Here is a 22,472-nt window from a genome sequence, read left to right as displayed (position 1 = left end):
TAACCAGGCCCATCAATAGCACTTCCAAAACACATCACTTGTCCATTCCATTGTAAATCTCTAAGAGCACGATTGTGCTGTTAATAGCATAGCCAGTTGATCGATTTATACTTGTGGCTTTTCATAAGAAATGCTCGAGATTGAATGAGCAATCTCAGCCAAAAAGATTGTCTGAAACCAAAACAGGACAACCTGAAAAAAAGAGACTTACTGTCCTCATTGGAAGCTAGTCTCCTTTTGCAGCATGTTTACCTTATGCAGAAGGTATTTTTCAAAGATATACTCCAAAACCATTCGCATTTACATTATGGCTGGCTTTTTCAAGTTTAAAAAGTACTTAATCACTGAAGATACAACTAGCTGGTTCCTTGTTACGTTCTGTACCTTTCCTTATCTCTGTTCGAGAGCCCAAACCCATTGAGGTACATCCTAAGCTATGCTAGGACATGTCATTCCTGTATCTTGGCTTTTACAGGCTTCCTAATTCTTAAGGCTGAAGTGGACTTTGTGTAGTGGGGGATATCTGACGTGTGAAGGGAATTGTGGGAATAGCATAATACATTGATAAACAACTCACGATGCATACAATAGTCCAATGTTGTGTAATAAATATTGGCTAACACGGGCGGGCAGTGGAGGTATGTGCACTTACAACACGTGTAGACATGCTCATAGAAACTTGATGTAGCTACTGCCTCCTGTTGGAAGCATCAGGGTTGTTGGGCTGCAGAACCCTGCACTAGCTCTTTGGCTTGCATGCATTTGATACCGTGTCTTCACATTTTAGGGCCACAGGTGTCATGGGGGCTGGGAAAGGAGGCAAGGCCTGCATGGTGTGGGGCTATTAACCATCTCCCTCCCTCTCCCTGTTGGAGTATTTTGGAGGGGCCAGTCAGTAGGGCAGTAAATATTACTATGCATCTCTGTAGCCAGCTCAGCCAATTTAGTCTTTAATTCTTCTTAGCTATATATAATAGTTTTTGCATTTTGATCAGAATATTAGGAATGCCTTGGATACAGATGGGCTTCACAAGAAGATTGAGGAGTTATCCAAAAATGCATCTGAGCTCCAAGTAAGCCTTTAAATTTAAAGCTCATAACCAATGATGATAAACTGTTCAACAAAAAGCCCTTTTAATGTTGGTTCCGAGTTCCACAGCTGCGGTCTGCTGGTAGTAGCCTTGATTATGGATGGTGCTGTTGGGGTCCAAAAGGTTTTCTTGGCTGACAGTTTATTTCCTTTTTTCTACTGCAGCTTCACTGAGAAGAATTCTTGTCTGTACTTGTTAAGGTCACAGTGTTAGAAACTATTAAAAAATAAATCACCATGTAGATGGGCTACAGGGAAATGAAGGTGTCTGGGGGAGTTTCAAAGTTCTCTTAGCACTTTAGTAAGGATCACAATAAATATTTTAAGGAGGGGAAAAAATGCATCTCTTATCCTGAGAGCTTGTAGTCTCAACTAAAGTTACAAACGAATACTGCAGACTCCTGGCTCATCTCCAGTAGTTATATAAATTATGACTTTTAATGATCCAGGATGGCTACAAGATCAGCCCCTCAACAAAGGTATGCAGAGGTCTTCCAGGGATACACCAGCTCCTCTGCATATTTGTCCATATTTATAACAGGCTATGTAAAACACTAGCAAAGTCAATACAGATTCAAATTTCACACAATGACTTCTGTCTGCTGCTTTTAACACTGTACACCGAAATATAATTATTGCAATTGATTTATAGTTCTATAGTGAAAAATGAGACAACTATGTTGAAAGGAGTACTGTAGCCTGGAAGGGTTGAGAGCCATGGGCCTAGACCAGTGTTCACTGGCAAGCACAGCACTTGGGCAGCTGCCCAAGAGAGATTCAGGTGCTTTCTAGCTCTAAGATGGTGTCCACAGTGGGCAGCATGTGTGTTCTATTGGCAGTGCACATCCATGCATGCCTTAGGGCACATAAAAATTGTGTTCCACCCATGGGTAGAAAAAATTGGGAGAACCACTGGTCTAGACTGGTGGTTCCCAACCTTTTCATGGCCCTTATCAAAGCCAATTTTTGCTGCTATGTACACTTCGTTAGAGGAAAAAGGAAATGTAAATGACGCTTAAAATGATGCATACTCACTTCTGATGTCCCAGCAAATTATCAATTTGCAATTTATTTAGAATTTACTTTCTAAGATCACTTTTACTATTTTTTTATGGACCCTACCCAATGGTCAGGTACCACTGCCCTAGACCACAATATAATTATAAGTAATAGACCCATTGCTGGCCATCAAGAACAGATCATGCCAAGCCAACCTAATTTCCTTCTTTGATATGGCAACTGGACTAGGTGAATAGGGAGTTGGCTGTATACATGAAAACTCAGAAAAGTTTTTGATAGTCCCATATGACATTCTTGTAACAAAACTAGGGAAATGTTGACCTGTTCTCAGGGTAGTTATCCAAGGCTCACTGTTAAACTGAAAGGGTAGTCCCTAGTGGGGTCCCACAAGTGTCAGTCCCAGACTCTGCTTCTAGTCAATATTTTCATTCATGACTTAGGCCTAGTTTACACTGTTTCCCTTCTCCTCCCTGCAGTCAATCTAAGCTAGGCAGCCTCAGCTATGTGAAAAGGCATAGCTGAAGTTCACATGCTTAGTGCGGTGTCTTTTATGTGGGAAGGTCGGCACGAGCTGCTCTAGTTACTCTTCTCATCTTCGTGGAGTACAAGAGTCCACAGGAGAGTGCTGGGAGGTCAGTTTATCACATCTGAGCAAATGTGATTAAATGGACCACCGGTGGATTGATCTCTGCAGCATCAGTGTACTGTGTAGTGAAGACAAGCCCGAGATCAGATGCAGGCAAGGTGTGGTCCAGGGGCTGAATCTGGCCTATGGCTGCAGAGAGAGATCTTTGGCTGCTGCCCCTGCCCCCAACAAAATATCTCGGCTCCCATTGGTTGGATATCAGCCAATAGGAACAAAGATTTTGCTGAGGGTGGGGGATGTGCCTGAAGCCCTGCCCCTGACCCCTATGGCAGGTAGACACATGAAATAGCCACTGGGCTGGGGTTGCTGGCAGGTGGGCGAAACCTGCCTGAGTGTGCTGCTGGCCAGGAGCTGCTTAGGTAAATGTCTCCTGGCCAGAGCCAGCTTCTGGCACCCCACACCCCAACTCCCTCCCAGACCCTGCACCCATTCCTACACACCTTTCCCAGGCCAGAATCCTCTTCTACACCCTCCCACACCTCGTACCCCAAGTCATAACCCTTTCTGTACCCAAGCTCCCTTTTGTACCCATCCTCTGCCCCAGGTACCACATCCCCCTCCATAGAAAAGTGGGATCCTTGACCACTTACCAAAATCTTAGAGCATCTCTCCTCCTACCCACAGCAAAAATTTATTAGCCATTATCTAAGGCAGAAGTGGAGTTGATGCTAGTCTTACACAAATTTGTGTATAATGCCAGATTAGAAGGGATTGCTAGTGCTTTCAAGGACAGGATTATAATTTAAAACAACCTTGACAAATGGGAAAACAAAATGACATTTGAAGACACATACAAAATACAGCAAGGTCCCCACATTCGCGGACTTAATGTTTGCAAATTCAGTCATTAGTGAGTGGCTACTTTGGGGGCCCCAGGGCGGGCAGCGCCGGTGGCCACCACTTCCCCAGTGTGGGGAGCCCTGGTGCCCACCCCCTTGCGAACGTTGTGACCCTACTGTACATTACTTAGGAATAAAATGTCCAGGGCTTTCTTTCTGGCAGAATGCCCCAAAATGGAGTTCCAGCACCTTTTTCCCATGAGAACATCACAGAAATTTTCACCACCAGTCCCACAGCAGTGCAGGGACTGGGGCAGGAGCCCCTGCCAGTCCCACAGCAGCATGGGACCAGGGCATTAAAATTGAACACTTTAACCACTATGAGGAATCCTCAGACTTAAATTCCAACACACTTTTTCAGTGTTTTTTTTTTTTCCTAGAAAAAGGTCAAATGTGCAACTATAAAATGGAAAAGAACTGGTTAGCTGGTAGTACTGCTGAAAAGGATTTGAGGGGGTTTAGTGGATCACATTGCTGCAGGCTTATTTGAAAACAAGTGGATCAAAGGCTAGAGATTCAGGAGATCTCAAACCAGAACATGGGTAAATAAATGGTTATATGTGAATCAAGAACATAGTATGCTTTGTAGAGATTAAACTTATCCAACAGTTTAACCTCCTGTCCAAAGAATTTCTCACAAAATCCTCTCCAGATCTTTCAGCCAAGGCTGGTAGAGACCCCACTTTCATGAATACAAACATGCTATCTGTTTACTACCTAGGTGCAGATAACAGGGAGTCAACTTTGCCTTTTAAAGTACCCTCAAACTTGATTGTCTTCACTTGCTGAGAGGACAGTTCCCCTGCCTCCTGCTTTTTCTTCTGTGTGTTTTGTCTCCTGTTGACTTCATGTCTCTCCATTTAAGATTTGACTTTGTATGTATATGGCATCCATTGTGCTAATTTACAATGCTTAATTTACACCCCTGTGGAGAGAGGTGTTCCTTGCCTCCTGAGGAGAGGAAAAACTGTTCAGCTTTGCTGATGACTAATACCTTGATGCAGACTTTAATAACATGTCAGAAGTTCCATCTCTAGGCTGAAAATATTATCCATACGTGTTTGTCATTAACATAGCTGTGAACACTGTGACACTGGCTTTCATGGAGACCTCACATGACATTCTGTGGCGAAGTAGGTGCATACTGGGGTGGCAAGACTCTTTAACCACTCTGTGACCCATTGCCAGTTGACATCAAGAGGTTCTTGGGTTACAATAAGCTTATGATGCCATTTCCCCTTTGCCATCTGCCAGAGGGGCTCAAATTGTAACACAGGGTACTTGAATCTTCCTGCCAATAAAAGTCCTTTCTCTGTTTTCTTCCTCAATTCAGATGCAAGTGCATGTTTATGAGAGTACTGTGGTGAATAAAGATGCAATTCTATTAAAGGTTAGTAGCTTCTTTGCTGTGACTGTATTGATTGACATTGCTGACTACAGGACACTTTAACTAAATTATGGAAAAAGGTAGTTAAATAGGGTTCTTGAGCTGTAAATCAACACAGAGACTTCATAATTTTGTGGTTTTCATTCTGACCAAAATGAGCTTTGCCTAGGGCACCTTTCCTACAAATTGCTTACTGCAGTATTTATTGATTAAATACTGATTAAATTACTTTTTTAAAAAATATTGATTAAATTAGTCTACAGTTATATATTATTTTTAAATTCTTCTGTGCAACAGTACCTTACTCCATGACTTCGCTGAGACTATACTCATGAAATAGGTAAGGGCATTGTAACCTGGCTTTCAGAAGGTCTGTTTGTATCCAGCGAACTCCAGAATAAGTAGAAAAAACCTGAAAGGGTATTCTTTGAAGTAGGTGGGCAGAACATGCATGCCCAACAAATCTTCTGTGTCCTATTCCTCTCTGGCTAAAATGATGTTACTTGCATCTCTGCCAAAGTGCATATTTTCTCTGAAGTATCTATCCTTTTAAAACTCAGGTTTTCTAATATTCTGAGTGTGATGAGAGTATTTAATCAATAAATACTGCAGTAAACAATTTGTAAACAAAATTCTAAAGTCTGGGTTTCTTGAGCTGTAAATCAACACAAGCAGAGTTTCAATGCCTTCTTTAATCTGTATTGACCAAATAGAAACTGGATTGTGAATGTATTCTAGTGGGTTGAGTACTCTCTCACAATGGTCAATCCGCAGAGGAACTTGCAAAAACTATCTGAATTTGGACAAGGAATGTGTTAGAAAACTATGACTAGCTTGGAGACATTGACAATTGCAGGAGGAGGTACTATTCAGAGTAAATCACTCCCATGTTGCCATTTCTCAGTTAAATATACTACAGCAACATCTTAAATATTACTGGTCTCTTTGGCTGCATCCACAGGAAATGTGAGGCTGGAAGTTAAACTGAATTTATCTTCTCTTTTTATTTTGGGCTTCTAGTGTTACAGGCTTAGAATATACTTTGACAGCAAATTCAGTCTCTTTGCTCACTAATTCATAGGTTCCCAATCCAGTTACCACCTTTCAACAAGTGCTCTAGCAATTTTAAAATCATAAAAAGGACAAGGATTTGTATCAAAAATAATTTCATGTTTCTGCTGCTTTAAGCAATCCTCTAGAGCTAATCTGCTGAGTATGTGAACTGTTAATATACCTGTAATACATCTTTTAAGAGGTGCTTAGCTGTAGATTGGCAGTAAGTTGCCACTTGATTTCCAGACATGAAACCTGAATTTGAAACACTCGTGGTTTCCCAGTGTGTTTTTTTTTTTTTTTTTTTTTTCTTTTTTTTATTTTGCATTTGTGCATCCTGCTTCTTTGTGCTGACACCTGTACAAAACTGAACAAAGTAAAACCTGTTTGTGCAGTTTGTTTCTTCCTTTCGGAGCCTTGAAATTGAAACCAGGCATAAACCTGGGGGTTCCATTTATACAAGTCACCAAAGTTTCAGGAGAGTAGTAACTGTCATGCACTTCTGTACCAGATATAGTCTGGCTATATAGCTTATTACACATGCCAGATGTCCGGGTCAGGTGCTTTATGCTTTGGCAGGTATGGCTGGGTTTCATTTAAATAAGGTAACTTGCATGCAGTGCCACCTCGTGGCTGAACAGTAAAATAAAATTTTGCATTTTATTACAGCTGGTAATTAGCTTCCGTTTTGGACCTATGTCTTGAGCTGCTGTCAGTGTAATGGTAGGATATGACATAGAATGCAGGGGCAGGGTGAACGGAGTCTATATTTTTCCTTTAAAAAAAATTCCAAGCTGTAAGTACAGGAGGTGGGTTTTTTGGTCTTTGAACCAAGCCACATGAAATTTCTAATTGTTAGTATGCAGTTCTTATTTAACTTCTTACAATTTGCATCTGCAAAATGCAGATTAAAAAAAAATTGGCAACAGACAAAATGTACCACTGTGAATACTCTCCATGATGGGAAGAGAGGACCTGGTTTAAAGGGTGGGAGGGGAGTCCACTAAACTTTGACTTCTATTTAGGGTTGCCTCACAAATGCAACTATTTGGAAAATCACCCAAATGTACAAAGTTTAAAACTATGTGATTAAGCACTTCCTTGGCTTACCCTTTTCTCCATAAGAGCAACACAGGGATCTCTTTGTAAAGCACTGGAACATGATGAGTTGTAATTGAAATTCTAACCAAATAACTTACTAAATTGTCGAGCAAGGGAGTATCCTGTACAGTGTGTAACTGAAGTAATGCCAGTTACACCATTTCAACATGCTCACCATTTAGATTCTGTGCCATAACTTTCTTTTTACCCTCCCCCCACCACCACCCCTCCAACCTTTGTAGAGAGACTTGGCCATCCAAGAACTTAAGTCTACCATTGTGGAATACTCCTCTGTAATCGAGGTACGATTCTGGATTTTTTTCATTTGGGAACATACAAATTTTAAAAATTCTTACTCTGTGTAACAAGTGAACTTATGAGCTCTCTTTTTCGGTGTGATTCTAGACCTTAAGGATGGAAAAAAATAAACTAGTGAATGACATTCAACAAATACAGCAAGAGCTGATTTCGTAAGTATCTGAACTGGAAATTATAGTAAGTCCTTTTTCTTAGCAAAAATTTGGGGGCAGGATATTCAAAAATGTCTTTTTTTTCCTCTCCCCTCTTTCTAGAAATGGCATAGACTTCCCACTAATATACAAATTTAATAGCAGCACCCTGGATGGGACAAATTCATTGCACAGTGAATTAGCACTTGCTCAACAATCTTCAGAGGTATGAAACTTGAAGTTCAAATACTTTAGTAATAGATGACATGTACATAATTCAAATTAGCTATATGGAAAAGACCCTTGTGACTCAAAATCCCTGTAGGTCATACCCCAGGGGCTTTTAGTCCTGAACACACAGGCCTGGAGCATGAAATCCGCAAATAACCACACATGCTTGTACTGCCAGGGCTGTACTTATCGTATGCAATAGGACCATATGCGTTGGCAGAGAATGAGGAGCAATGGGGTAGGGGGAGACATTGGTTAGTCTGTCCGACATCCAGCTCACTTAAAAGTTGGTAAATCTCTAAGCTTGTTAGTGGGTATCAACTGGTGTGGTGGGTTTTGTAATGTGGACATTTAAACTTGTACTAATAGTTTGTTTGCCCAGCTCACCAAAAAATGCAGTTTCAGTCAAGCCAAAACTACTTGCAAATTTGGTGCAAATTCAACAAAGAGCTTTGCCAGAAATTTTCTTTTAGGACTTAGTCCATTCATAAAACAGGAGGAAGAAAAGGAGGCCCAATAGCAGTGGTCAAAAAAGTACTTAGTTACTTGCGTAGAAGTACAGTTATTTTGCAAAAAATTTATGTAAGTAAAAGTCAAAGTATCCTTCTGGAAAACGGCTTGGGTAAAAATACAAAGTTGTTGCAACTTGATAGTACTCGAGTATCCAGAAGTAAAAAGTAGCCATCCTATAGAAATCAATGGTTAACCACCTGAGTTATCACAAAGCTCCATTATATTTTTCATATAAATAGAATCCCTACAGTGTGTGTGTGTGTGTGTGTGTGTGTGTGTGTTACATGCACACATGCTATGCATTTATATTTCAAATCTGGAATTTAAATGTATTGGTAGTCTTCCTTTTATATAGCTAAAGAGTGACCAAATCAAATACAGGAGTCAAATTACAAAGTGTATTTATCTTGTCTATGTTCTCAAGTGTGTATTTTAGCCCTGTAACCATTAATTACAAAAATGCTTGTTCAACCTTAGAAGGAGTTCATTTTCAAAATTATCAGACAAGCCTTAGGGGAAATCGTGGCCTGGGCAAACTTGCATTTTTGGTTCCTCTGCCCTGCCTGGGGAATGGTGCCTCCTCCCCACCTTTATCTTGGAAGCTGTTCAGTCTCTTGCTCCTCTGAGTACAGGGCTATTGTCTCTTCCCCCTTGCAAAGGGCGATGTCAAAGTTGTTCTTGGCCAAACCTTCATTTAAGAATGACTTGAGGAATGGGTTATTTTAGCTTAAATCATAGCTGGGGAGCCTAAGGCCCCAGGGGGCAGGGGCTGGATGCAGCCCCTGGCTTGCCTAGATCTGCCCCCCAAAATTCAGGGCTTCTCCCCAGCATGGAGGAGCCCATGCTGGAGTTCCATCTTCCTGCCCATCCCTTCGTGGGGCTGGAGCACACAAAAATCTACTAGCCTGGGCCCTCCGAGGCTCTAGTGTGCAAGGGGAATGCATTGCTGCTTCTCAGTTGGGGGCTACACCAGTGAGGGTTCTGTTTTGTTTTGGTTTTTGCCTCTCACTTTGTTTGGTGCCATATGCTTCATTGACCCTCGAATAGGGTTTCTTACTCACCACACTTTTCTACAGTTCTCTAATGTCAGTTGATCCAGTTCTCCAATTGTCAGAGAATAGAAACATTAGTTCTTCACCCAACTCTGCTGGGTGCCTGTCAGTTGAGAACACCAATTTGTTAGACAGAACAGTCCTCTGAAGGCAGCCGACTTGTAATTCCTGCCAATGTGGGCTGGAGTCAAACCAACCTAGCGGCAAGCATTGGATACCTGACTACCAATGCCCTTACCTTTCCAGTGTTCCAAAAGAGCTATTGGGAAAACAGCTTGTTTTGCTAGCACAGTCCTAATTCTGGTCCTGTATGACTTGGCCCTCTGTGCCCCTTTCTGTAAGGACTGACTCTAGAATACTGTCCTCCTTTCCCTTAATCTGTTGCTGCCCTAGAGCACACTCTGTTACAGAGGGGAAAGCTTGTATGTCTACTGATATGAAACGTTATTAAAGGGAATCATTGCTATGGCATATGAAACCTACAATCCCCCTAGTTTAGGCAATGAAATATTTGCCCAGTGTGGTTTTTAAAGGCCTTCCTCACTGCTCTGACTTCTCTCTTAGTCAGTGAGATGAGTCAATTGCTCGCTTTGCCATTTTCTGAATGCACTACCCAGTTGAGGGTGGCATTTGCAGCAAAGTATGAAGTCCTGTTAAAATTCATGGTCCCTTCTGTGGACTTGAAAGCCTGAGGGATAATTGGGTAGGTCGTTATGTAACAAACTAACAGAGGATGCAAACTATTTCCCTATGCAGAAGTTTGAACAGTAGCCTTTATTGGAGTTTCATATGATGTCTCAGATTATCTTGTGTTGAAGCTTAATAACAATGGGTGAGGTCATATTAAAACAGTGCAAACCAGGTCAAGACTCCTTTCTGTCACTGTGGTTCCAGAAGGCCTAATAGAAGAATCTACCTTATTCAAATCATTCCAACAGCTTTGACTTTTAGTTCTTAACTTTCTGTGATAGCTTTTTTTGTAGCCTTCATAGGCTTGAAAATCCCTGGTAATTCTTTACCTGCTGATTAACCACAAAACAGTAGCACTCCTGAAAGTTCTAAATGTCACTGGTGCTGGTCTTCATAATACAAAGACTTCAAGGGACACATCCTTTTTACTTTTCAAAACATACAGGTCACTGGACTTCAATGGGCAGCTTTGGATGAAACATTGGACCGAGAGGTGCTGCTGTTATTGCAAGGGCCTGAACAAATGGGAGAAAACTTGAAGGCTACCATCCAACAACTGGTATGACATTGCATAAGTAATTATTTATAGGAAAGCTGGGCTCTTCCAGATTTTTAGACTTTTGAAAACATCTCACTGTCCATGTTTCCACATTTTGATAAATAGAGAACTGGTCTCTTAGGAGCATCCTTCTGGTTTCCAGTTGTTTCCTAGATTGGATATTAGGGAAAAACTGTTTCATGAGGAGGGTGGTGAACTACTGCAATGGGTTACTTATGGAGGTGGTGGAATGTCCATCCCTAGAGTCTTGACTTGACAAACCTGTGTTTGGGATGATTTAGTTGGGACTGGCTTTGCTTTTAGCCGGGGCTGGACTAGATGACCTCCTGAGATCTTCTCCAACTGTTATTCTATGACGGCTTCTCCAATTTGAAAACAAATAGACTCCCTATGTCAAATTCATTTCTGCCTTTAGAACTCAACCTTGAAGTTACCATATGGCCTGACTAAGGGGAAGTGCATACTTGTGGTGTTCCAGGAACAGTTCAGGGACTGAATTGATCCAAATTGTGATTGTCCCTTGCTTCTCCATTACTACAGGAGTCTGTTCAGCTTTTTCTTTAATGAGTATTCCTATGTCTGCTGCACTGGCTAGCACATACCCATTGGCACGTACAGTTGAAGCTCTGTCCTGGCCTACCTTCCTGTATTGGAGATGGGGGAAGGCGGGGGGGGGGGGGGTGAGGGGGGGGCGTAGTGCAGAATCTGTGAGAAGGGAAGAGAGTAAGCTGGAGATATAAATAGCCCATGGCCCCTTATGCACATGGTAAGGTGATTGAGACCTGAAGTGAGGCAGTTTTGGGGAACTATTTGAACATAATTATCTGGAGGCAGTGCTTCCTTCTAGTTACTTCTACTATACGTCACTCAGTGGAGAGAGAGCTCTCTAGTACAGTTATTAGCCTGACATTACACTTAAGTGATGCTGTGTAGCAGTAAGTATTCAAAGTATTAACATGTATCTTTGCAGCAAGAGGAAGCCTCTGAAGCAGAGGAATTTGTTGTTACTGCTTTGCAAGGGGTTGCAGATCCGAAGGTAAATGTGTGGGAGACTTATGAGACAAAGCTTATGGTAAGTAACTCTGCTCTTCAACACCAACAAATGTGGCTTGAAGTGTGCCCCAAAAAAACCCAACCAAACAACCTCAAAGGAGGAGGTTGGGGTAGCCTTGAGGACAGAACTGATAACTATGAACAGCTTTCTAATTGGAACCTCTCCCTTTTACACCCTGGTTCCCTTCATTTTTTCCCCCTGTCTTTATATTACTATAAAGTCTCATCTCATCTTGTGGCTGTGTGTTTTTTTTTTTCTTGCCTGAATTTCATGAGGGGGGGAAAAACATGTTTAAACTGTGTACTTGCTATATAATATCTAAAGCTCCTTCTATTTCACATACTATACTGAAAATTCAGATGTACAGGTTGAACCTCTCTCATCCGGCACCCTTGGGACCTGACTAGTGCTGGGTGAGAAAATTTGCTGGACAATGGGAGGTCAATATTTTCTAGTGCATTATCAACACTTCCACTGCTTACTGGGCTTTTAGACAGTTAGAGGTAAATTAGAGCTAAATAACAGCACAGAATGCTGAGAGCCAGGACTGGTGGCAGTAAACAAACTTTATGGGACCACAGGAACCTTGGCCACACCCATGATAAGTGGTCATCTGGCTAATTAAAAACATGCAGAATTATGGAGTTTGCCCAACAAGAGTTCTGGATTAGAGAAGTTCAACCTGTACTATGGTGAAAAACTCAATTACAGCTGGTTGGGGAGTGGGCCCTTCTGGGTGGCAGGGGGGACTAATTCTTTTTAGCCAGAAACACTTTGGCTTACTTCCAAATCAGAAATTTTGGTTTTGTCACCAGAGTGCATCCCTCAAACTTCAGATTACAGGTCTCATGCAACAATAATCCATGATCTGAGGTTGCTTGGGATATGTAATCTGGCCACAATGAGCTACATTCTCCCCCTTTGCTATGTTGCTGTGGTAATTATGGAAAATTCCTGACTGGTGTATTATGAGAGGTGATTGATCTGGGAGCCCACCTTATGGAGGCCTCCCCAAGAGGTGATAGGTAGGTTGACATGAGAATTCTCCCTAAATACAGCACAGTCTATGATGAGGATTAGATTGACTTAACTGCATCATTCTGGACTGAGGATTTTTTCACCCCCTGAGCAGTGTTTTTATACTGATCTAATTTCCTGGTGTGGACCGAGCCTAGCTTGCAGAAGAAAAATCATTCTCTGCTCATAATAGGAGTGAACTGATGCTGGACAAACTGATCCCTAAAATCAATGAAGTTACGGTTGGGATCATCATAGCTTTATAATAGCAAAATTCAATTGTGGCAAACTGTGTGGTTAATATGTGCAGCAGTAGGTAATGTTCTGTTCTAGAGTAGGCTTAGTAGCTGGCTTTCTCTCCCTTCCGTATCATTACTGCCTCCTCACTGAAACATGACAGTCCTGCAGAAGACATCCTCGCACTGGACCTTGAACAACGCTTCTGTGCTCCTATTCCCTCTTGAATTCAAGTGAGAAATGTTTTCTCCGAAGCTAGTATGCCCGCCTGTGCCTGTTCACGTAATCAGGGGATTTATCCTCTCAGCATTACTGTCTCCTTTTGAAGGAGTTGTTACTGAAGATTCAAAAGGACTTGCTAGCCTAGCTCTTAAAAATTACCTGCTCCTACTTCACGGGCCAAATCACTCAAGAGTTAAAAATTAAGCCTAAGCTGAGTGTGGCTGTATCTTTCTGGTTTTGGCAAATAAGGCCTAGTCTACGCTAAGAAATTAAGTCAGTATAACAACATTGTTCAAGGAAGTGAAAAATCTACACACGCCCCTTCCCAAGTGATGCAATTAAACCAACCTCACTCCTGGTGTAGGCAGCACTCAATCAAATGGGAGAGTTCTATCATTTCTTATTGGAGAGGTGGCTTATTTATGCTGACACAAAATACCCTCTCTAGTAAGTGTAGGTTCCATCTTCTCTGAAGTGCTATACCAGAAGAATATTTTAGCTGTAGACAAGCCCTAAATTTTATAATACAGTAAACTCATTCATAAATGGCAGCCCCGGGCAGGGAGGCTGCCGGCTATTCAAATACTCTGGATAATAGAGGTATACCTAGCAACGCGTGACACTGAAGGAAAAACAAGAATAGATATTGAGACACAAACAAAAATGTTTGCAAGTACTTTATTCACCAAGAACAGGAGTACTATACACTGTAAACTTACACTAGATTGGCTGTGTTTATTTGTATTTACTTTCAGTATCCTGTATTTATGGAAAAAGTAACTAACATTCACTTATGGTTAAAATGCCAGTTATCTGAGAGTTCTGGGTGATAGAAGGTGGGATATGAAAGAATTTACTGTACTACTTGTAGAGAGAGGTGTATTGGGTTATTTAAGCTATGTACTTATTTTTTAGCTTGTTAATGGAAGGTTCAGAAGCGAGATTATCTAAGTATGATTGGGCTTCAGAAGTGTGCACTCTAGAGAAGAGGCCAGTTGGCTTCTCTTCCCCTTCATTGGCCATACAGTCTTCACCTAGCCAGAACAACGTAGGCAGGACCCTGGCAATCTATGAGTGGTTGAGTATGACTGGAACAGGCTGTGCATGTGCTCATTCAAAAACAAAAACAAAAAAAACCCCACAACTTGCTGGGCTTTTGAACAAAAAGAAACGCTAGTTCGTGTTGAAAACTATTTTTCTTTTTAAGGTTTTTATCACAATATTATGGGAAATATAAATGAAAATCAGGCTTTCTCAGTTTCCAGCAAAATGTGTGTAACTAGCTGTAATGATAACCTTGCCATTCTTATCTTACAGAAAGCTAAGCATATTCCACATCGGTTGGAACCATTCTTGTTCCAGCTCCCCTAATGCTGCCCATTTGTTCTGTGACTTTTTTTTTTTAAATGTGGGTGTTCAGGCCTTCCCATTTTTTGTGGTGTGTCTGGGAACTACTTAAATTAAGAACTAGTCAGAGCTCTGCTATCACCAGGAATTTAACGGGTAGTACTCAGAGTGACAAATCATGTTTTCCAAGCACGTTACTACATGTAGAAACTCTCTAATCTGGCATGATTTTAGTTAGCCAGACAACTACTTCCCATGGGTGTAGCCAAGTTTCCCATGATCCCATAAAGTTTGTTTACAGCCACAAATACTGGCTCCGTGTTCTGTGCTGTTATCTAGCTATGATTTACCCCTAATGTTTTCTAAGATTCCAGCAAGCAGTGGAAGTGTTGGTAACATGCTAGACAACATTGACTTCCTGAGGCCCAGCAAATTATCTCATCTAGCACTGGTCAAGTCCTGAGGGTGCCAAATAAGGGTCAACCGGTACATAGATGTTCAGATTCATGTTGCGCAGTCAGCTTTATAGATCATACTATTGGATCTGAATGGGAGACATCCTAGAAATTTGACATGATTGTTTAATCCTTTAATTGAAACTATTGTGATATAAAATCAGCTTTATTTAGAAGACACCTCAGGAAGGAACAAACATACTGAATGTGGTTACCTGTTTCACAATAATTGTTGCAAGTCATCTTTCAAGAACAAGGAATAAGTTAGCAGTATTACTAACCACTTCTGCCCCTTCCTCTTGAAACACAAAGCAAAAACTGGGTTGCTCTTCTGAAAGGCTTAATTTGCTACATGCGTGTAACTGTCTGAGGCATTAAATTTTTTATTTTGTTAGAGTACATGTTAACTGGAACTTGTTAGCACTAGTAGAATTATGTAAAAATACTAAAGAGCAAATCACTCATTAAACAACTGGAATTAGCCTAAAGCGTGTTTTTGGGCTTTCAAGAACTAGATAACACTGCACAACTGTCCTTCCAATTCAGTTCCTTCTTATTTATTTAGGGTAGTAATTTCCTCATCAGAGTTCCTTTGAAAGGAAGCCATTACTGTATCCTGGCTATCTGTGATGCTAGTCTTATTGTATTTAAATCTTAAAATGGCACCAGGTATGCTGGTCTTGCACTCAGCAGCACGGACAGCCACCACAGGCTTGGGGACAAGATGCGGGAGGGGTGGCTCCTCATCCCTGGAAGGGATAGGGCCAAGAGTGGAAGGGGTGGGGCTTAGGGCAGCTAGCTCTGGCTCTCTCCCACGTTCCCTCAGCCACAAGCAGAGTTGCAGCACAGTGCTCTGTGGGCTTTTGAAAGGATCTGGAACTCCAACAGCAACTACTGCGACTTCAGCAGTGACAGCCAGAGTTCTGGACCCCACTGAAATGCCAGGGGTGGGTGGGGGCAACTGGCCCTTTCCTTCTCTTCCACCCCTCTATTGGCAGACCTGGTCATGCTTCTACAGCCTTCGCCATGGTCCATCTCATTCCTTCTTGCTTTAGCACCTCATTATTGAAGATGTTCTATATCAGCCTGTCTCTTCAGGAAGAGAAAGCAAGATTACTACTTTATACAAGTGCTTTCTGGGTTTTGTTCAGGAATTTAATCTCTTACTTCTGAAAATCTGTCATAAACTTCCTCTTCTAAAGCCTTCCTAACAAAGAAGGAATGGAGTGGTGAACTAGGTTGTGACTTCTATTTAGGATGTTAGACAAACAGGTTGCTAAAACTTCTCTGAACCCATAAGTACTCAACTGATAAGAGAAGTTGTCCCTCTAAAGGTGACAGATATCATAGGTATTTCTAGATCTATGTTCAAAGATCACTCCTGTTCTTCATCTAGTCTGGCCTTGAATATAGCAAAAGCCAAAAGAATTTAATTCAGTAATCCCTAGAACAGTTTTCGCTGTACAGAAAGGGGCCAATATAGACTCCAATAACTTGTGGTTGAAGTGAATTATATTGAGTACTAAGACAAGTGATTTTAGGCCCCAAGTGACAGAGAATTTACTACATCCCTTAGTTAAATCTTCAATAGCTGCTTCTCCTGGCTGTTAATAACATTGCATCTTACTTCCAATTCTATTGTATTTTTAAATAACTTTAGCTCTATTTGGTTTTGAATGTCCTTGGATATTAAGCAGTTTCAATCTAGCAGATCTTTCCCGTTCCATGTACTAACAGACAATTGCTTTTTCCCCCCCAAGTTACTAGTGTCCATACCCTGCCGTTAGCTTCCTGTAAGCTCTGTGTTTTTAAACTGTTGAAAGAGTACCCACGCAAAAGGTTTGCCTCCCCACCATGACCTCAAGTTATAAATTGCAGTAATAAAAGGCAAATCCTAGCTGCACTCAACCAAACCACCTGAGAAGCAGTGGACGTATAACAAACTGTTCCTGCGGGAGGGAAGTATTCAGGTGGGGTTGAACAGCAGACTTGCTAGTCATGTAAGAGATACCGTACCCGTCGGTCTACAATGCATGCTCACTGCCATATGGTGTTGGTTCTTCAAAAACAGTGCTGCCAGCCAAAAGAACTTGTTCTCTTGACCAGTTAAGCCTCAGGAAAACTAAATAACATTAACCCGAATGTTAGCGGGGTTAAATCTGGTACAAGTTTGTATGAACTGTACCCTGAAACACTCTAATTGCTGTAACTGAACTTATTTCCATGATGCTAGAATTCAGTCTTTCACTCTCTGCTTGTCTCTCCACCTAATGTGAAGCCATAAATGGTTATAAAATAATGTATGATGGTGTGCTCTGACTATCCAGAAAGCTTGTCTGTGTGGGTGATTATTAGGACTGGTATAGGGAGTCGATATATTCCCCAGTTTTTAAAACAAACACTTGTTAATATTTTTTCATTTTTGCTCTACAATTTTCTTTGGAATGAGAATTTTTCTTTATGAATACAATTTATTTTCTTTCCAAAAGAATTTTTGGTAGTTCTTCTTGTTTCTCCTCTTCCCCTTCCCTGTAAGTTTTTTTTTTTTTTTTTTTAAGACAAAAGAAAACCTGGTGACAGTGATGTTTGAAGTCTGAACTTAACTTTTTATTTGAGAAGTATTTTTTAATTTCAAATGGAAGGTTTTGAAGGAGATGGTTTCTCTGCAAAAATGTTTACTTCCTTTTGAAAAACTTATATGAAAACCAACTTCCCAAAAAGCTCTACAGATTAACCTATTTTATATAACGTGTCCTTATCTATCTTTCCTCTTCCAACAGCTCTCAATGTTGTGTGAAGTCCCTCCTTGTTTACTTATTGCTGGCAGTCTAATATATGGAGAAGTATTGGACTACTAAGGGATGGAGGATAGGGAGAAGCTGTTTCTGCTGATGTTAATCTCTGTCAGTGATGTTCAGTAAATCTTACACTTCACTCTTATAACCATGTGGCATTTTTAACTTTAAAAATGAATAGGACCTGAAGCAAGTGCTAGAAGAGAAGAGAAATTGCTGGATTAAAAAGCTCCACCTCTTAGAAGAACACAGAGAATCCCTGGATAAAGAGTTTGTTAGAATGGCAGGAAACCTGAGGAGATTAAGAACAGAGCAGCTTCATTTCCGGAAAGAACTCTCCTCCAGGTACCTCTTACTCTCCCCTCACCCCATATAAATGTTATATGGCACTTGAACAGGACTACTTAGGAATGTGAAAACTAATCACGTGCTGCTTTTGTGAGCAGATCTGTTCAAATGTTTTTATCCTCAGTGTGCCGAGTAAGACTGCATCATTTTAGAGACTCCTCCTCTCAAGCATCAGGCAGACCACAGACTTAACAGTTAGTGAACTGCATGCTGTGCAGGTGCAACCACTAAATAAGCAGAACTGTTGGCAGTGTATAAAGCTGCTCTGTCAGACATACTGGAAACAATCTTCTATATGAGACATAACCATTTCTCACTCAGGCCAGCATGTTGCCTTGGTTTCCTAGTGTGCGAGGACAACTTGGACTCCAAAGCTGTGTCTACACGTGCACGCTACTTCGAAGTAGCGGCACTAACTTCGAAATAGCGCCGGTCGCGGCTACACGCGTCGGGCACTATTTCGAAGTTAACTTCGACGTTAGGCGGCGAGACGTCGAAGTCGCTAACCTCATGAGGGGATCAGAATAGCGCCCTACTTCGACGTTCAACGTCGAAGTAGGGACCATGTAGACGATCCGCGTCCCGCAACGTCGAAATTGCCGGGTCCTCCATGGCGGCCATCAGCTGGGGGGTTGAGAGATGCTCTCTCTCCAGCCCCTGCGGGGCTCTATGGTCACCGTGGGCAGCAGCCCTTAGCCCAGGGCTTCTGGCTGCTGCTGCGGCAGCTGGGGATCCATGCTGCAGGCACAGGGTCTGCAACCAGTTGTAGGCTCTGTGTATCTTGTGTTGTATAGTGCAACTGTGTCTGGGAGGGGCCCTTTAAGGGAGCGGCTTGCTGTTGAGTCCGCCCTGTGACCCTGTTTGCAGCTGTGCCTGGCACCCTTATTTCGATGTGTGCTACTTTGGCATGTAGACATTCCCTCGCAGCGCCTATTTCGATGTGGTGCCGCGCAACGTCAAAGTTGAACATCGACATTGCCAGCCCTGGAGGACGTGTAGACGTTATTCATCGAAATAGCCTATTTCGATGTTGCTACATCGAAATAAGCTATTTCGATGTAGGCTTCACGTGTAGACGTAGCCCTAGTGGGTTGTTATCCCATAGGAGTAATGGGCAAATGCAGGCTAGAGAAGAACATCCCTATCCTTGTTTTTGTTTGTGATATGCCCATGGGTTTAAACACAGCTACGGAGGGCACATAGCTGTAAAACTCGCATCAGACTTTCGGGAAAGCAGCTGTCCAAGTTTCCACCCAGAAGAGTTTGTCTAACTAGTTGACTACACATGCACAAATCCTCTTGAAAAGAATATGCCTAACCTGCCTCTTCAGTATTCCCTACATATACATGGAGAACTGGCATGTACAATGCACTCCTTACCGTGCACTCCTGTCTGGGCACACTCTCAGGGCTTGGAGTCCTTTTTGCTGAGCAAGTATACTATCCTCCTGGCCCAACCTAATGCTCGGTCTTTCTGAATTGCCCACCAATGGTAGAGTGCTAGCATGGGTCAGCTGCTGGTGGAGTGCCCAGCTCAGGGCACTGATAGAAATGGTGGTAGTTGGTACTGCCGCCAGTGCTGCTGTAACCGAGGGAATAAGTTTAGAATGAGGTGGGTGTAGTTCAGACCCACTGTTCAGCAACGCAAGATAAACTTGTTAAGCGCCACGGATCTGCCACCTTCTATCACAAGAACCTGTGTGGTGCTGGCTTCCCATTGGTAGCTGTCACTTGGGGCAGGGTCTGCGCTAGCCTGGAAGTCAATCCTAGATACAGAGCTACAGATATGTCAGTTCCAGATACAGTTACCATAACTAAAACCAGATTATAAGGCTGTACTCCGAGTGAGGCTGAGGTGAGAAACTCTCCCATTGACCTCCCTAACTCCTTGCAATAATGACTACCACCAGGATTGACTGTTGAGCCCTGATAGTTTGGATTTTTTTTTTTTGCATGCCCCTGCTAGGTATGTGAAATCAAACCCTGCAAGATCAATCCTGACCAGGTCGCTCTTCGAGCAGTAATCTCACTGAAGCACCCTTGGAAGCACCAAGTACTTGACTGACTAAAGCTGTTTAAAGGCAGCGATCAAGATCGTGAACTCTACTGACAGGGTCAACCTTTGATATTTTCACTAATGCTATTGATTTTAGTTCTCTCTTGCTACTTTTCTTTAATATACCCAAATGATGGTCATCTTTTAAAATATATATATATATAATATATATATATATAATATACACACACACACCCTTGGTTAAACTATTTGGTACTCATGCAGCAAACTCCTACTCTGGTTCCATATTGGAATTCTTCTAAACGGGGCTTGCCTAGCACAGGTTTGAGTTGCTTGAAAAACCTGCACTTCTGATTTGAGCACAACCAGCCTTGCTCACCGAGTGGGTTAATCTCTAAACCTGTGTTTTGTGTCTAGGAAGTTAAATGATGTTAAAGCTTTTTAATATAACGTGGATTCTCTCTTAGCCTCTGGGTACTGCGCTTCACAGCATGTTTTTCTGAACAGTCAGGGAACACTTGTCCTGCTTTCTTGCACTCCTCTTCAGGCAACACGAGCTAGAGGCTGTCAAACAGCAACAAGAAGAAGCTGTCCGTCAGGCAGATGCTCTTGGTCTCCAGCTCCAAGAAGCTACCAGACAGTTGGAGGATTCCAGCAAGCAGGTAGATGCGGGGAGTGTATGGATATTTCACACACCAGAGAGCTATGCCTGGTATGCCTCTGCAAGCAGATAGGAAACTGTGCTTTGTTGGAAGGAACTGCTGCACTGCAAAACTGTGTGACTTGCAGAGGAAGTAAAAGCTGAGGAGGTGGTGTCAACAGCTTGCTGATGAAAGAGGCAACTTTGCATATTTGTGGTGGCTTAACAACAAACCCTCAAAATAGCTCCCATGCACAGTCCACCCAAATGTAAAAATGCAGAAGTTCAATAGGGGCTTATTTCCTGAGAGAACAAACACATTTCAGTTTCATTTGCATGAACAGTGGAGACCTTTTGGTGCCAGTGAAGGCTGAGAAGTTTTATTGGTGTGCACTCAGATTAAGGATCGAGATGGCGCCCTTTGTTCTGCCTGGGAAGAAGCTGGGTCTTTGCAATGTGTGTTAGAGGAGGCCATTTCTGAGCAGAGAAACCTTCAGGCTATGAATGCGGCTGTAATGAGCTCTTGCCAGACGCTTCAGGAAAAAGTTAACGAGCAGACAAGTAAGTGTATGCGTAATATTCACTTCTAGCCCTGTGCTGCAGTTAGATAATGGAAGAATCCGATAAGGCTGTGCCAGACAGTGACCTTTTTGTAGTGCTGCGCTCGGTGGGAGTCGTTTCTTTTGAGAGCACTGCAGTTGTTCTTCCTTGTGCAGCTACACAGACAGAACTGGAGCTGTTGGCCCTCCAGAGAGAAACCTCCAACCAAAATTCCAGGGGCCTGCAAGATATGGGGAAGGAGACTCAGTAGGTGGCGCTTTCTCTCTGAGGCCTTTGTAAAGCGTGAGGAGCAGTGTAGCTGAAGACGCTATTCTTGTGCCTAAGCACCCACTTGTGAACTGGGAATTAACCCTCTTGCCTGGCTGCCTCTGATTTTTTTTCTGTGGAATAGATACTATAGCCACTGCAATCCACTGAAACCAGCACACACTCTGGAAAGATGCTGAGCTGAGGCCAAGGTGTGTACATCAGCACTTAACTGAAACTTGGTGCCTTAAGAATATTCTGCCCTTGTATTGCAGAAACTTCCCAAGATGGTTTTACAGTTGTTCACATAGTTTATAACAATCTCACTTTCGTGTTCACTCTTTGGTTATGTTAGCTGCGTTGAAGAGCTGTGAAACTGGAAATCTGCATGTTCTTTGCCTTGGTAGGTTCTGGCGGGAATGTAACTCCAAGAATAAAACACACACAATACCCATTGAAAATTGGAGGGGTAGCTCCCTACCTAATGTAAGTGAAGCCAGTGGAGCTTCATTGGCTACCCATTTGAGGAGTCTCTCTTTAAAATGCCTTGGGGAGCCTCTTATTGAACAGAGTACTTTCTAAAGACACTTCTTCATGATGTTATGGACTGAGAATTGATGATAAAAATGAATGTTTGCTTCACGTGTACTTCCTTTTGTGTGGTCAGCCGAGTTGACTTTGTTCCGTAAGACCAGTTTCTGACCCTTCCACTCTCGCTGCTTAGTATGCTTCACCACCGGTAGTCCCACTGTTAGCAGTGCTAATGATACAGTATTGAAATCCTTGGACCTATGTGCAGAGGAAGGAATTTGGTAGTAATAAAGGCAGCAGAAACTACCCCCTGTTTAGGGTCTCAGGTAGCTGTTAGTGCTACATTGAGCTACAGCTACTACTTGTGGGGGT

General features: G+C 42.2%; 1 protein-coding gene across 1 annotated transcript in view; it reads left to right on the top strand.

Moving 5' to 3' along the window:
• Nucleotides 1–22,472, top strand: part of IRAG2 (inositol 1,4,5-triphosphate receptor associated 2) — a 71,142-nt gene that overhangs the window by 13,479 nt on the left and 35,191 nt on the right. The window contains exons 10-19 of the mRNA XM_074998480.1: nt 996–1,073; nt 4,929–4,985; nt 7,379–7,438; nt 7,542–7,606; nt 7,709–7,811; nt 10,517–10,630; nt 11,601–11,702; nt 17,939–18,102; nt 20,670–20,784; nt 21,161–21,323. Of these exons, the coding sequence (XP_074854581.1) occupies nt 996–1,073; nt 4,929–4,985; nt 7,379–7,438; nt 7,542–7,606; nt 7,709–7,811; nt 10,517–10,630; nt 11,601–11,702; nt 17,939–18,102; nt 20,670–20,784; nt 21,161–21,323 (1,021 nt within the window). The remainder of the gene's footprint in view (nt 1–995; nt 1,074–4,928; nt 4,986–7,378; nt 7,439–7,541; nt 7,607–7,708; nt 7,812–10,516; nt 10,631–11,600; nt 11,703–17,938; nt 18,103–20,669; nt 20,785–21,160; nt 21,324–22,472) is intronic.

Source organism: Carettochelys insculpta, chromosome 1 (genome assembly GCF_033958435.1).
Source record: "Carettochelys insculpta isolate YL-2023 chromosome 1, ASM3395843v1, whole genome shotgun sequence".
NCBI lineage: Eukaryota > Metazoa > Chordata > Testudines > Carettochelyidae > Carettochelys > Carettochelys insculpta.
This window is presented reverse-complemented; position numbering and strand designations above follow the sequence as displayed.